This window comes from Lutra lutra, chromosome 17, assembly GCF_902655055.1.
Source record: "Lutra lutra chromosome 17, mLutLut1.2, whole genome shotgun sequence".
Lineage (NCBI taxonomy): Eukaryota > Metazoa > Chordata > Mammalia > Carnivora > Mustelidae > Lutra > Lutra lutra.
In genome coordinates this window covers 59,189,661-59,203,291 of record NC_062294.1, presented here as the reverse complement: position 1 = coordinate 59,203,291, position 13,631 = coordinate 59,189,661, and the positions used below count along the sequence as shown (strand labels likewise).

Here is a 13,631-nt window from a genome sequence, read left to right as displayed (position 1 = left end):
TTAACATGCCATTGAAGAACTGCGGTCATTCACGGACAACTACCTCATGTCCTTGTGCAGGCACAATTAGGGACTAAGCTGGGTACGTCTCACTTTCATGGCCAGTAATAGGAAAATGCCCACCCCACAGTTTTTCTGGCTAGGACTTAAGCAATTAGACTAAGTTACCACTAATCAAAGGCTAAGAGGGGCAAAAGCTTTAGAAATTCCAACAAATTTAACAGATCCAAAGTGAGTGCTGAGTTCAGAGTCTACCAAAGCACTTCTATGTCTGGTTACACATCAGGGTCACATGTAGACCTTCAGGCATCTACAGTTCCTGGTCATTCCTGCTCTCCAACTTTTGCAACCTTGTTATCACTTTTTATTTAATATTACTTCTACTTCTCTAAATAGGAAATGACGTTGCATCTACTTTGCATGGGCCACAGATATTCGCTGGAAATGTCATGTCACAGGCACAATAGAGAATCCTGAACCTGTGGAGGCCGAGAAAATTAAGGCCATCCCACCTCAAGTTTAGCTGATGTTGGAAACAGAGGCAGAAGAAAATCATTAAAATTCCTTACCTACTGACAAGCCCCTGAAACAGACAGAGTGGCTCTCCGTTGGGGACTTAACTGCCCTCACCTTGAGGTTTTGCTAAGGACAATCCTAACCTGACCAACCCCCTACCCCAACAGGTCCTACCAGGATCCTGTAAGTCTACTTTAACTAAATTCCTTTATCTCTTACCTCCCTGTCCGAGGTAGTACTCCAGAATAGAAGGGGGCTTAATTTGTTGTTCCTCCAACAAGGGGGACCATGTGCCACATTAGGAGAAGAGTGCTGCTTTTATGCCGACCATACTGGGGTAGTGAAAGAATCCATGGCTAAGGTGAGAGAAGGATTAGCCAAGAGGAAGAAGGAGAGGGAAGCACAGGAGAACTGGTTTGAGGCTTGGTTTATTTTTTATTTTTTTTAAAGATTTTATTTATTTATTTGACAGGCAGAGATCACAAGTAAGCAGAGAGGCAGGCAGAGAGAGAGAGAGGGGGAAGCAGGCTCCCCGCCGAGCAGAGAGCCCGATATGGGACTCGATCCCAGGATCCTGAGATCATGACCTGAGCCGAAGGCAGAGGCGTAACTCACTGAGCCACCCAGGCGCCCCTGAGGCTTGGTTTAATAGGACTCCCTGGTTCACCACCCTAGTTTCTACCTTAGTTGGCCCATTTGTTTTGCTTGTGCTCATTCTAACTTTTGGCCCTTGCATTCTGAATAAGCTTATTAATTTTGTAAAAGATCGTGTTAATACCGTCCAGCTCATGGTTTTAAGACAGCAGTACGAAAAGTTGCCCACTCCTGAGGGCCCCCACGACTGCCCTACAAATGAGCAAGATTCCTCATTATGAACAACTAACAGGGGAAATGTAAGAGTGGGTTAGCACAAGTACAGCCATCTCACGCCCAAGGACTAAACTTTCCCCTACTTTACTTTAGTTCCTGGGACCCCCTCCCTGCTTTAGTTCTAAGAAAGTACCCCACACTGCAACACCCAGGCAGCCGCTAATCAGCTTAAACCACCAGGGCAGCTAGGCGGATGCACCAGGGGGGACCAGATGTTGAAGAGAGCTTATCTTAGTAAACCACCAGCGGGGCGCAAGCCAAAAGTATGTATGGTCTCTGAAGTGATGGAAAGTTACTGTGAGTTGGATGTTTTAAAAAAAATGCTATATAAACCCTTGACGTTGAGTGCTCGGGGTCCTTGTTGAAACCCGCTGCGCCGGGCAGATACTCGGACCCCAGTGAGGGGAAATAAACCTCGCTGTGTGACTTGCATTATCGAGAGTGTTCTCTGTCTAATTGAGGGGTGGTCGACTCTGTACCCTAACAAACCCACAACCAAAAGAGAAGAGCGCGGAGATTTTCAGCCTAATGCTTATATTACTCACTATTTTTATAGAGATGCTATTAGGGACACGGAAACACAACAATCAAACACACAGACACACTCAGTATGCTAAAATTTTTTAAACTTTTTATTTCCCTGATGCTTCAGCATCCCCACAAACAGCCTGTGAAGACCAGGAGACCAAATACACCAGTGTGAGAAGGCTGGTCCCTGCCGCAAGTTCCCCTCCTTGCTTTCCCCGTCTCTGACTCCTGTTGGTGTTTATTGTTTCTCTGTCTCCCTCTGGTCCTCTCCTGCTTGTCCAACCGCCTTCCTGGGCTCTCCTCCCATCTGGCCCCCTGAGTCTGCACCTGGCCTCGGTCTTCTAGGACCTGTGAGTACAATAAATTCTTTACTTTCATATGCCTCTCCAAGTGTAATTTCTGCTGCCCTGTTGGATCCTTAAAGACTCTGCAAGGGGAATGGGACGATTCTGAACTCTGGGGAGAGGCCTCCAGAGATGCCTTTGAGCACTTACTGCCGGGCTTGCTTACTGAGCCTACTGTCTGCACCGACCGGGAAGGCTCCCTGTCTTGGTTATCAGCGCCCAGCTCCGTGCTGCTCGGTGTTGCCCCTTCCTTCCCAGTGCAGCCAAGTTGGCCTCTCCAAGTACAGACCCTGTTCCCAGCCCAGCAATGCACCCGGGACACCGCTCTCTGGCTGCGATCCCGACAAGGAGGAGGAAATTTTCCTCCAGCTCCCAGATGCGATACTTCTTCGAGAGCCTCTGGTGACAGGGATTTCAGGAGGTCTGGCCGCGCACCTCCCCGGAGGCACCCCGCTACGTGCTGAGGGCTGAGAACCCTGTGCAACGCTCAGTGCTTTTTAGTAGCGGTTGGGAAAGATCACCCCTGCACCCCTCCCTGTGGGGGCAGGCGGCAGGTTCCCAGCATAGTCCTCTCGGACTCATGCTAAGGGTCCTGGCTGCCCCCACCCCACCCCGCATCCCTCCCGCGGTGGCTCGTGGTCCCAGCCCTCTGAGGCTGAGCAGGACGCCCTGGAAAGGGAGCCCACTGCTTGGAGAGATGGTCTAGTGGTCAGTGCAGGAGGTGGGGGGGGAACAATTAACTGCCTACAGATAAGAGCCATTCTAAAAGGTTTTGCTAAAAGAGCGGGGAAAAGAAAAGAAAAAGAACAAAGGCGAAAAGGCTGATTATCTTGCGGTTGGGACCTTACCAGGGGTGGCTACTGCCTGGAGAGGCCAGAGGCACCCCCCCACCCCCCGCCCCGCGCCTTTTCAGCTTATCAACCAAAGACAGAAGCAAAGCCTGGGGTGGGGGTGGGTGGGAAGAGGCTGCTGCTGGAAAAAAAGAACTTTACACCCCAGATACTTACCCAACGCAGGTGTGGCCCGCATAATGCTAGCTCTAAATTACTTATTGATTTGAAAACACACCCTTACATATAGGGGGAGAAAAATTAAAAAGTGATTAAATAAACTGTGCATGTTTATATCCAAATGTGTATATAACCAAATTAAAACAAGTTTCCAGGGGCGCATGGGTGGCTCAGCGGGTTAAAGCCTCTGCCTTCCGCTCAGGTCATGATCTCAGGGTCCTGGACTCCAGCCCTGAATCTGGCTTTCTGCTCAGTGGGGAGCCTACTTCCCTCTGCCTGCCTCTCTGCCTACTTGTGATCGCTGTCAAATAAATAAATAAAATCTTAAAAAAAAAAAAAGTGTGAACAAAGGACAGGGGAGCAGGGGGGAAAGCATCCCTTGACCACTGGGAGCTGCTCTTTGTGTCCTATGGTTGAACGTTGCTGGGTTTTAGGAATAAGCACCAACATTACACATTCGTGCATTCATGCAGCAGACTCTTTGTTGGCTACCTGAAATCTGTAAGCCACCTTTCTAGGCACATGAGATACTCTAGTGAACGAACTTGAAAAATCCCTCCATCACCTCACATTTTAGTGAAGACAGTACACGGACAATATAATCAGGAAATGACACGTTCTAAACAGGGAAGTGCCATGGAAATACACGCATCTGCATTCGTATTTCTACATCATTCCACTGGGGCTGCACCTGTGGAAGCTCCTGGTGTGGAAGGAAGCCCTCTGGAGGCCCTCTTCTGGTGAGTCTTCAGGTGGCGGTGGTAGGTCGACGACTGGCGGTAGCTTCTGTGGCAGAGGGAGCACTCATAGGGCTTCTCTCCTGTGTGGATTCTCTCATGGGCCAGAAGGTTGGTTTTGTGGCTGAAGGATTTTTCACACGTGCTGCACGTGAAAGGCTTCTCTCCTGCATGAATCTTCTGATGCACGTGTAGGTCTGACGCTTGGAAGAAGCCTTTGTCACACTCAGCACAAATAAATGTCCTCTCGTTCTTATGTCTTCTCTGATGGGCTTGTAGCTGAGAGAGATACCTGAAGAACCTAGGACACTTTTCACATCTGTATGACTTTTGGGTTTCATGGTGTCCTCCTTGCTGTCCCCCACATGGGGATTTCCCCTCAGTTCTCTGGTGGGTAGGAACAGGCTCAGGGGTGACCTGAACTGGCTGAGAGAGAAACCCTGGTCCCCCCTCCGTAAGGACATCTTGATAGGAGGGTCCTTCCAGGGCCCCTTCCTGGGACCCGGATGTGCCTAGAGCTGCTCTTCTGGAGCTAAGCGGATTCTTCAAAGAAACACTGTCCTCTTCCTGGATAATGAGCAGGGAAGGTATTTCTCTGCTTTGACTGGTAATACTGTCATTTATGTGATAAATGTTGTCACCATTTTCTTTAGCTTTCTCTCCTGTGGGGGATAAAGTGACTCGGTGAAGTCGTGCCCAAGTAGGAGCCGCATGAATCCCTCTGGTACCTCGGCTTACCCCACTCACCTTGTCCTCTTTCCAGGGAAGTATCTTGGGGAGTCCAGGAAGGTGTCCTCATGGACGTCCCTGCTGGGGATCCTATTAACAGCTGTTTTGTTAGATGGACAATGACTTCTTTTAAAGCCATATTCTCAGTAAAGAGGGCTTCCTGTCCCTGCATGTGGACACGGACCTGTTATAAACAAACAGTGATCACTGTTACATATTCTTCACTAATGTGTCTTTCCTAATGAAAAAAGATGAAGGGGCGCCTGGATGGCTCAGGCATTAAGCATCTGCCTTTTGCTCGGGTCATGATCCCAGGGTCCTGGGATTGAGCCCACATCAGGATCCCTACTCAGTGGAGAGCTTCTCCTTCTCCCTCTCCACCCCTCGCTCCTGCTGGGGCACACACCCTCTCTCAAATGCATTAAATCTTTAAAAATAAAGAAGATGAATACTACAGTTTTCTGAGGGAAGATTCAGCTCTTGTCATCTCATCCTTGAAGTTTTGCCCAACTGACAACTTTTCAGTGAGTTCTTCCACCATCTCTCCAACGAATCTCTCTTTTATTTTTAAAGATTTTATTTATTTATTTGACAGAGAGAGAGAGAGAGAGATCACAAGTAGACAGAGAGGCAGGCAGAGAGAGAGAGGAGGAAACAGGCTCCCCACTGAGCAGAAAGCCTGATGCGGGGCTTGATCCCAGGACCCTGGGATTATGACCTGAGCTGAAGGCAGAGGCTTTAACCCACTGAGCCACCCAGGCGCCCCTCTCCAACGAATCTCAATGAACTAAATTAATATGTTGGTTCGTATATTATGTCCCACTGAAAGAATGGCTAGAACACTTTACTTTTGCTCACTTTGGTTGCTAAAGATTCCCCTTGGTGAGGAAGAGTGTGATCTGACAAATAACGGCATCTACGATAACTTCTTTGTCTTCCAGCTGCCTCCTACTGACTACTTATTCCTTACTCCTTTTGGCCCTTCACTCCAGGGGAAAAAGAACCTTCTACTCACTAGGTTAGGTGGCTTCACAGAACTATCACTCAGATCTTCCATGAATTTCTCCAGGTTTCTGCCACTGGATTCCCATTTCTTCTTCAATGTAGACCGATCACTCCAGTGCCTGTTGATCAGGAACTGTTCCAGGACCACTTGAAAAATGATTTCGTCCTTGCTGTGTTTTTCTGGCTGCAGCCATGAGTAAAATGATTTATAGAGTCTTTGCAGTTCCTGCTTTGCATGGGAGCCATTGCCATTTTGAAATAAGTTGTGCCGAGCATCCTGGAACTCAGAAATGTCCTCTGCCTTTTGGAAAGCAGGTCCTTGGCCAGGTGTAAAGTGTTTACTTTTTGATCCAGGGTCATCCATAGATGGTTCACACAGAAATGAATCTATTCTTAGGGATATTTATCAGATATTCAACTTTCTGGATTCAGTTTGTGAAGTCCAGTGTTTCTGGAGATCTGTTTCAAAACAAAATCAGGACATCTATAAATAATATTGGATGTATTTTTTTATCTTATTTTACTAGTTAAAATAATAGTCAAATATTGCATAGCACTGATAATGGTGGATCCTTAAAAACTATAAGTTATGGGCGCCTGGGTGGCTCAGTGGGTTAAAGCCTCTGCCTCAGCTCAGGTTATGATCCCAGAGTCCTGGGATGGAGCCCGGCATCGGGCTCTCTGCTCAGCGGGGAACCTGCTTCCATTCTGCTCTCTCTGCCTGCCTCTCTGCCTGCTTGTGATCTCTGTCAAATAAATAAATAAAATCTTAAAAAAAAAAAAAGAAATGTCATATTATAAAACAAAAAGATGAGGAATCGGTGTATTACGTGGGCACAGAAAATGAACTGGGTTTTGTTAGAAGATATTTCAGTGTCATCCTCATCTGGTAAGTCTGACAGGATTAGCCATCCCGATCCCATCTAGAAATGAAATAGAGATGAACACACAGAAGAAAATGGAATATATTTTTTCCTCTCCCTAATCCAGATGACTTTGGTATACAATGCTAATCTCCTCAAGTCCCCCCTATGTTACTTTCCCTTGCCATCAGGAAAAAGTACTAAGTCCTTCCCGGTCTCAGGAGGCCTTGCCTGGGCCATCTCACCCTTCTACCCCCATCTTAGGTGTCTACATCCAGGTACACTCGTCTTTTTCTCCCCCCTGCAGCTCTCTTCATCTGTGCCTCCCCACAAGTTCTCTTCTTCAGGACCACCCCCCCCACACACAGACCACACAGTCACACTTGCCGGCAAGTACTCAATCCCACAGGGACACCACTGTAGAGCATCATGATTAAGACCTTGGAATTCAAAATCTGACTGCTAGGTTCGATGTGGAACAAGCTGTTCGGCCCCAGCAAGTTACCAATAAGGTCCTCATCTGCCACAGAATTCTTTTTTTCTTTTTTTAGAAAGATTTTATTTATTTATTTGACAGAGAGAGACACAGCAAGAGGGAACACAGCAGAGGGAGTGGGAGAGGGAGGGGCAGGGTTCCCCACAGAGTAGCGAGCCTGATGTGAAGCTTGATCCCAGGACCCTGGGATCATGACCCAATGCTTAGCGACTGAGCCACCCAAGTGCCCCGTCACAGAATTCTTAAAAACACCCAGCTTTTAGAGTTGTCACTGGAACTCAATGAGTTAACATATGTAAAGCATATGGACAGACCCTAGCACAAGGTAAGCCTTCATAAGGGTGTGCTGAATGGCTGGTACTTACCCTTTGACTCTTGGCCCCTACCCCCCACCCCAATCCACTCTGGACCAACACTCTAACAAGATACTGTAACAATGTCCTACTAGAAGGGCACCTGGTGGCTCAGTCTTGATCTCAGGGTCCGGGGATCTAGTTCCTCACCCACCTCCCTGCTTAGCAGGGAGTCTGCTTCTCCCTTTCCCTTTGCTCCTCCCCTCTGCTTGTGCTCCAGCTCTCTCTCTGGCAAGTAAATAAATAAAATCTTTTTTAAAAAGTCTTACCAGAAACAAAATTAACAAGACGACACAGCTGTACAAAATGCTTCCAAAGGAAGAACTCTTTCAATCTGGCCAGGATTTTACAAAGCCCACAACATCAATACCTACGGAGCCAGAGCATCAGTCAGAATAGACCATCCCTGGCAGAGCAGCGGCCGCTTTTAGGCAACAGGCTTGAGCAGTGGAGTGCAGAAAGGACCACAGCGACCCCCCATCAGGTGACCCACCTCAAATCATCCAGAGGCCCTAACTAATCAGTGAGCTACTTACAAGCAGGAATAGCTACCAAAAAAACTGAAAAATTCCTGATGTCACCATACCTCCCCACCTTCCTTCTTTAAAAGTAGCCCCAGCCAATTGCCCATTCACTACAAGCAGTCTCTCCGCGGAGCTGCCGGCTGCCGGGTGGTGTATTCGATAAACTTCTATCAACTTCGTTCCGCGTCAGTGAATCCTTTCACCTGCTAGGACACTGATTTCCACCCGATCTGGCCGCCCTACCTTTGGGGGCCCGCATTCAACTGAGAGACACACCACACCTAATGCCTGAATAAGTCCCATATTTTTGCAACTAGGTGTTTCCCGCAATGATTATACCCACATAAGCATGCACAAAACATGAGCAACAAAACTGGAAATTTCCCTTTTGTTCTGGAAACTCACCTACTCAGGAAGACTGACCTTCCAACTGGGTACTCCTGGGCCAAAATCTCCACAGGCTTTCCTGCCTGCTTAAAGCTCCTGCCTTTTATAGGGTGTGGGGTCGATGATGCGTTTAACAGACGTGATTGGATAAAATCTTCCTGTTGACTGAATCCCTGATGGCATGTCCATTTTGCTCCAGCTTCAGCTCTCCGACACATGAGATAACATCCCTGGTGGCGGGGAGCAATTGGCCACAATCAAACACACTAATATTTCTGCAGTGAGATGTGACAACACTCACACTGAGGGAGAATACAAGATTAGCGTTAGTCTCCCATAAATTCTGGCCAAGTTTTGTCTTGAGTGAGTCTCACACAAACTTGCTAGTACTTTCTAATTTCCTGAGATTGTTGGATTGCAAGTGTGGCAGAGAACCAGGCTAATGTTCTCTCCTCCTGTGTCAGTCCCAGACTGGTGAATCGGAGCAATCCCCAGGACCCCAGAGGAAAGGTTCCTACTTCAGCAAAGAGACCACAGGGATTGGAGCAAAGATCATTTCAATGGGAAGAGAGAAATCCGTGTTTATCTTTATGTTGAGAAAGTACATCATACCTGAGACACTTAATATAAGGACAGTGTGAAGGTGAAGTTACAGTGGTGTGAGGCTCCTGGTTTGAAAATCTGGCTGGTGGGGGACTGTCCTGCACTGAGTAGGAAGAAAGGCAACAGGAAGAGATTCTATGAAACTCAGCACTTCTGCTGCCTCTCTCATGAGGAGTGAGACCATTCCATAGAAGATGAGAGATTCATCGCCATTGGGCAAGCTCAATATTCTACCTACTTATCTTGTTTTTCATTTATCACTCCCCTGCCTCCATCATGGAACTTAATCAAATGGAGGGCCGGGATTTTCATCTGTTAGGTTGCCCACAGCAGTCTACATGGAACCTGGCACTTGGTAGGTCTTCCTCAGTATGTGTCAAATTGAAATAGATTTTCCAGCAAGACAAGGTGAAAAGCCTCCCCAAAATGCTGTGGCAGCAGTGGAGGGGGGTGCAGGATCAGACTGGACTAGAGGGAATTATGGAGTAGCTATCTCAAGACAGTTTCAGGGAACTGAAAGATGGGCAGCAGACTATATCCCAAAATCACCACAGAGAAATTAAAAGTTAGAGGAAACTCAGATTCTGGAAACTAGCAAAGCCCAGGGGGAAAACGCTGGGGGGAATCAAGGCCTATCTTAGATTTGGCTGGATCCAAATTAAAGACTTCAGGGAAGTGAAGAGTTGAGAAAATCACTCTAATTGCTCACTTAAATCACCTGGCAGGCACCAGCTACCCCTGGTAGTACATATGCAAAAGGTAAAGAGAAAGGGATCCATATATCACGATATATATTGTTCCGAAGAGAGCGACCCCTTCCCGATCTCACAGGCTGGCTTTATAGGGCGTACCCGCAGACCCAAGGTATGTGGCTTCTATTGTTAAGGCCTTTACTCCCGGAATCGATACCTGGAATCATACCAGGAACTACTGATGTGTTTATTCCCAGAATGAAGTCCGTGGATGTAAACAACAATATGGCTACCTAGGCAATATGGAGTCGCTCTGGCTAAGCAGGCCCTAATAGTTAAACAGGTTTTAACATTAAAATGGTCCTAATACCCTACATGCAGTGCTGAGAAATTGTGACTGCCTCAAGTAAGTCTGCTCCATTGTATGGGTGTCTCTTTTGTGATCAGTCTTGTTGCTGGTGTATTCTATCCCATACCAATTCCCCATGCATCTTATACATGGTCTGCATGCAGTGGTCATCACTGTGTAGATGATTATTTCATGCACCAATGAAACAGATTTGTATCCTACTTCTATTGCTACTTCTGCATTTATTAGCTAGAAATTCTAAAGAAGCATAAAGAATTTTCCAGGGGCGCCTGGGTGGCTCAGTGGATTGGGCCGCTGCCTTCGGCTCAAGTCATGATCTCAGGGTCCTGGGATCAAGCCCCGCATCGGGCTCTCTGCTCAGCGGGGAGCCTGTTTCCTCCTCTCTCTCTACCTGCCTCGCTGCCTGCTTGTGATCTCTCTCTCTGTCAAATAAATAAATAAATAAAATCTTTAAAAAAAAAGGAATCATGTATCTGCAAAGAGAGAGAGTTTAAAAAAAAAAAAACAAAACAAAACAAAACAAAAAAAGAATTTTCCATAATCTTCTATTCAGGTACCTCAAAATACAGTCTGTACCAAAAAGGGAAGAAAGAGCTTGATAACATTTGCTCTATTTAGCAATTTCCAGAATAATTATTTGATCATTAACATCATCCTCAAACAATAACCAAATACTTTTTTTTTTTTTAAGAGAGAGAGTGAGATGGGGGAGGACAGTGGAGGGGCAGAGGGAGAGAGAGAACTGGTTTTTTCAAAATTTATTTTAGACAGAAAGAGCACATGAGTGGGGGAAGGGAGAGAGAATCCTCAAGTTGACTCCGCACTGAGTGTGGAGCCTGATGCAGGGCTCACTCCCAGAATCCTGAGATCATGACACCAGCTGAAAGCAAGAGTTGGACATTCAACCCACTAAGCTACCCAGGTGCCCCCAAATGTTTATCTCAGGGATAAGATGCCCCCTTTGCACATGTACTCAGGTTGTGATCATAGTAGCCACTACCACAGCAGAAAAAAACATTTGTCAGTGGCTCTTCTTTTCAGATAAGTGTAAGGTTTTTTTTTTAAAGATTTTATTTATTTATTTGACAGACAGAGATCACAAGTAGGCAGACAGGCAGGCAGAGAGAGAGAGGGAGAAGCAGGCTCCCTGCTGAGCAGAGAGCCCGATGCGGGGCTCAATCCCAGGACCCTGGAATCATGACCCGAGCCGAAGGCAGAGGCTTTAACCCACTGAGCCACCCAGGTGCCCCCTAAGTGTAAGATTTTAAAATGAATTGTATCTGTGTTTGTTAGGGCTGCTGTAAAGGAAATAGCATAGACTGAGTGGCTTATAACTAACAGAAATTTAATTTCTCACAGTTCTGGAGACTGTAAGTCCAACCAAGATCAAGGTGATGGCAGATTTGGTGTCTAGTGAGAGCCCACTTTCTGGTTCACAGATAGCTTCTTCGCTGTGTCCTCACATGGTGGAAGGGTTAAGGAAACTTCCTAGTATCTCTTTTATAAGGGTACCAATTCTATTATTAAGGCAGAACCCTCATGACCTAATCACCTCCCTAAGGTCTCATCTCTTAATAGCATCACGTTGGGCATTAGGTTTTCAACATACGAATCAAGGGGGACACAAACATTCAGACCATAGCAGTATCTCTGTTAGGAAATTCAGTTAAAAATATATGGAGGAGAGGAGAAACGGGTGGGATTGCTGGGGTTGGAATACTGAGATGTATCCATACAGGGAAGAATTTTTTTTTGCATGGGAAATAGGCAAAAATGCCACATCATCTGGTTCCTCCTCCTCCTCTTCTCCCTTGCCGCTTCCAGTCGGGGACGGGAGAAGAATTAGGCACAAACAAGTCAGCTGCAAGAGATTGGGAGCAGGGGACAACCATCGAAAAGGACTGCTGCCATGAGCAACTCCACAGTCTCACTTTTATTAGATAGAAACAATAGCCAACAGAAAGACCGATGAAGGTCAAACGTTAGTCACGTCCTGCGGACAAGCAAGGAGGAGGACAAAGTTTACTGTTAACCAAGCACATTCAAAGGACTCATCGAACTAACAACGGGCACTTCTGGGAAGAGAAAGGAGCGATCACTGAGAAGGGAAGCAGGCGGTTTTCGTTCCACCCTGAGCTGACTGGGCGTTCCTGGGTGCTCGGCTTCCCTGAAGCAGTCGGTGTTCCTCCCTGGGCAGGCCGGGCTTAGGCTGCCCGGCTTCCCGGGCTGCCCGGCTTCTGTGAAGGGGCGGCCTTCCGCCCTGAGCAGGCTGGGCATCCCCAGCTGCCCAGCTTCACGGTTGTATATCGTCCTTCTTCCCAAAGACCTGTTGCCAGTATGTTTTTCTTAAGGCCATATCTAAATGTGCTTGGCACCTAGTAAAATCCTCCAGGGGTTACAGTTTAAGTAACAAATTGTTCCGAGGGACAGCAGCACTCCCTCCCCCCCCCTTTTTTTTAGGGGGGTAGTGTTAGGGTCCGTAATCAAAGGAACGAGAGTGACACAAAGCAAAAATCAAACAAAGCTTTATTTCGCGCCAAGCATCGAAAATCAAACAGACCGGTCGGGGCCATCTCTTACGAAGAGGCGACGACAAGGACACCACTCCCGACGACGAAGAGTCGATGACAACAAGGACGATAACGCCGCTCCAGTGAGGCCACTCCCCTGCGAGGCCTCTCCCCAGACAAGGCCGCTCTGGCGAGGCCGCTGGCGGCAGGGCCAAGGCTCGGGGCAGCAAGGTCGCTCCCGGCGCTGCTCCCAACGACTATCACCCGAGGTTGTCTCCCCATGACTATCACTCCGACGACTACCCTAACGGCTATCCCAACAGCTATTCTAACGGCTATCCAAAGGGCTATTCTAACTCCTCCCCGCCCGACACAGCCTCGCAGACTAACCTTTACAGAGGTGGTTGAACCCGGCCCACACACAGGTGGCCAATGAGATTTCAACTCACCACAGTAAATATATGCGCGCCCCACTGATTGGATGCCTATATCCGCGTTTTCAAGTAAGTTCCTCTGGGAAGGGCGGGGTCAATCTAAGTTTACAACCAAATGGCTCCTTCTGGCTAACCAGGCCCCTACAGGTAGGGGCAGAGGGAGAGAGAGAGAATCTTAAGCAGGCTCCACATCCAGCACAGAACCCAATGCAGGGTTCAGTCTCACAACCCTGAGATCATGACCTGAGCAGAAATCAAGAGTTGGATGCTTAACAGACTGAACCACCAGGCACCCCGGACGTGAAACTCACAAAGTTGACTCTAAAGCTTCAGTCTATTTGAAGAGCAACAAGATGTTTATTAGTTCCAAGTTCTGAGTGAAGGTACTTTGTATCTAAGTGACACTATAATAATAACTTTATGATATCTTGTGTCACTCCCCATACAGTGAATGCGGGAGTAAGTGCCCCTTGTGGAGTCTTTAAGCAACACTGCAACAAGGCTGTTTAAATTATACTCAGTGGCATATGGAATGAAAGGAATCTTTACACTCACAGCTCCTAGAAGAGGAGGCACCGTACTTCATACAAGCGGCCAGATGGGAGGCCAGATGGAGCCAGGCAACTGGCTCAACCAAGCAGGTGGAGAGCCCAGAGAGAG

The 13,631-nt window shown here is 47.4% G+C and overlaps 1 protein-coding gene across 1 annotated transcript; it reads right to left on the bottom strand.

Annotated features, from left to right (window-relative positions):
• Positions 1-3,939: 3,939 nt before the first annotated feature.
• On the bottom strand, positions 3,940-12,819 carry LOC125088610 (zinc finger and SCAN domain-containing protein 4-like). The gene is made up of 4 exons (XM_047709806.1): positions 12,608-12,819; positions 5,750-6,131; positions 4,753-4,918; positions 3,940-4,667 (listed from the first exon to the last, which is right to left on the bottom strand). Exons 1-4 carry the CDS (start codon positions 12,817-12,819, stop codon positions 3,940-3,942), a joined length of 1,488 nt encoding a protein of 495 aa, XP_047565762.1.
• Between the last annotated feature and the right edge of the window lie 812 nt (positions 12,820-13,631).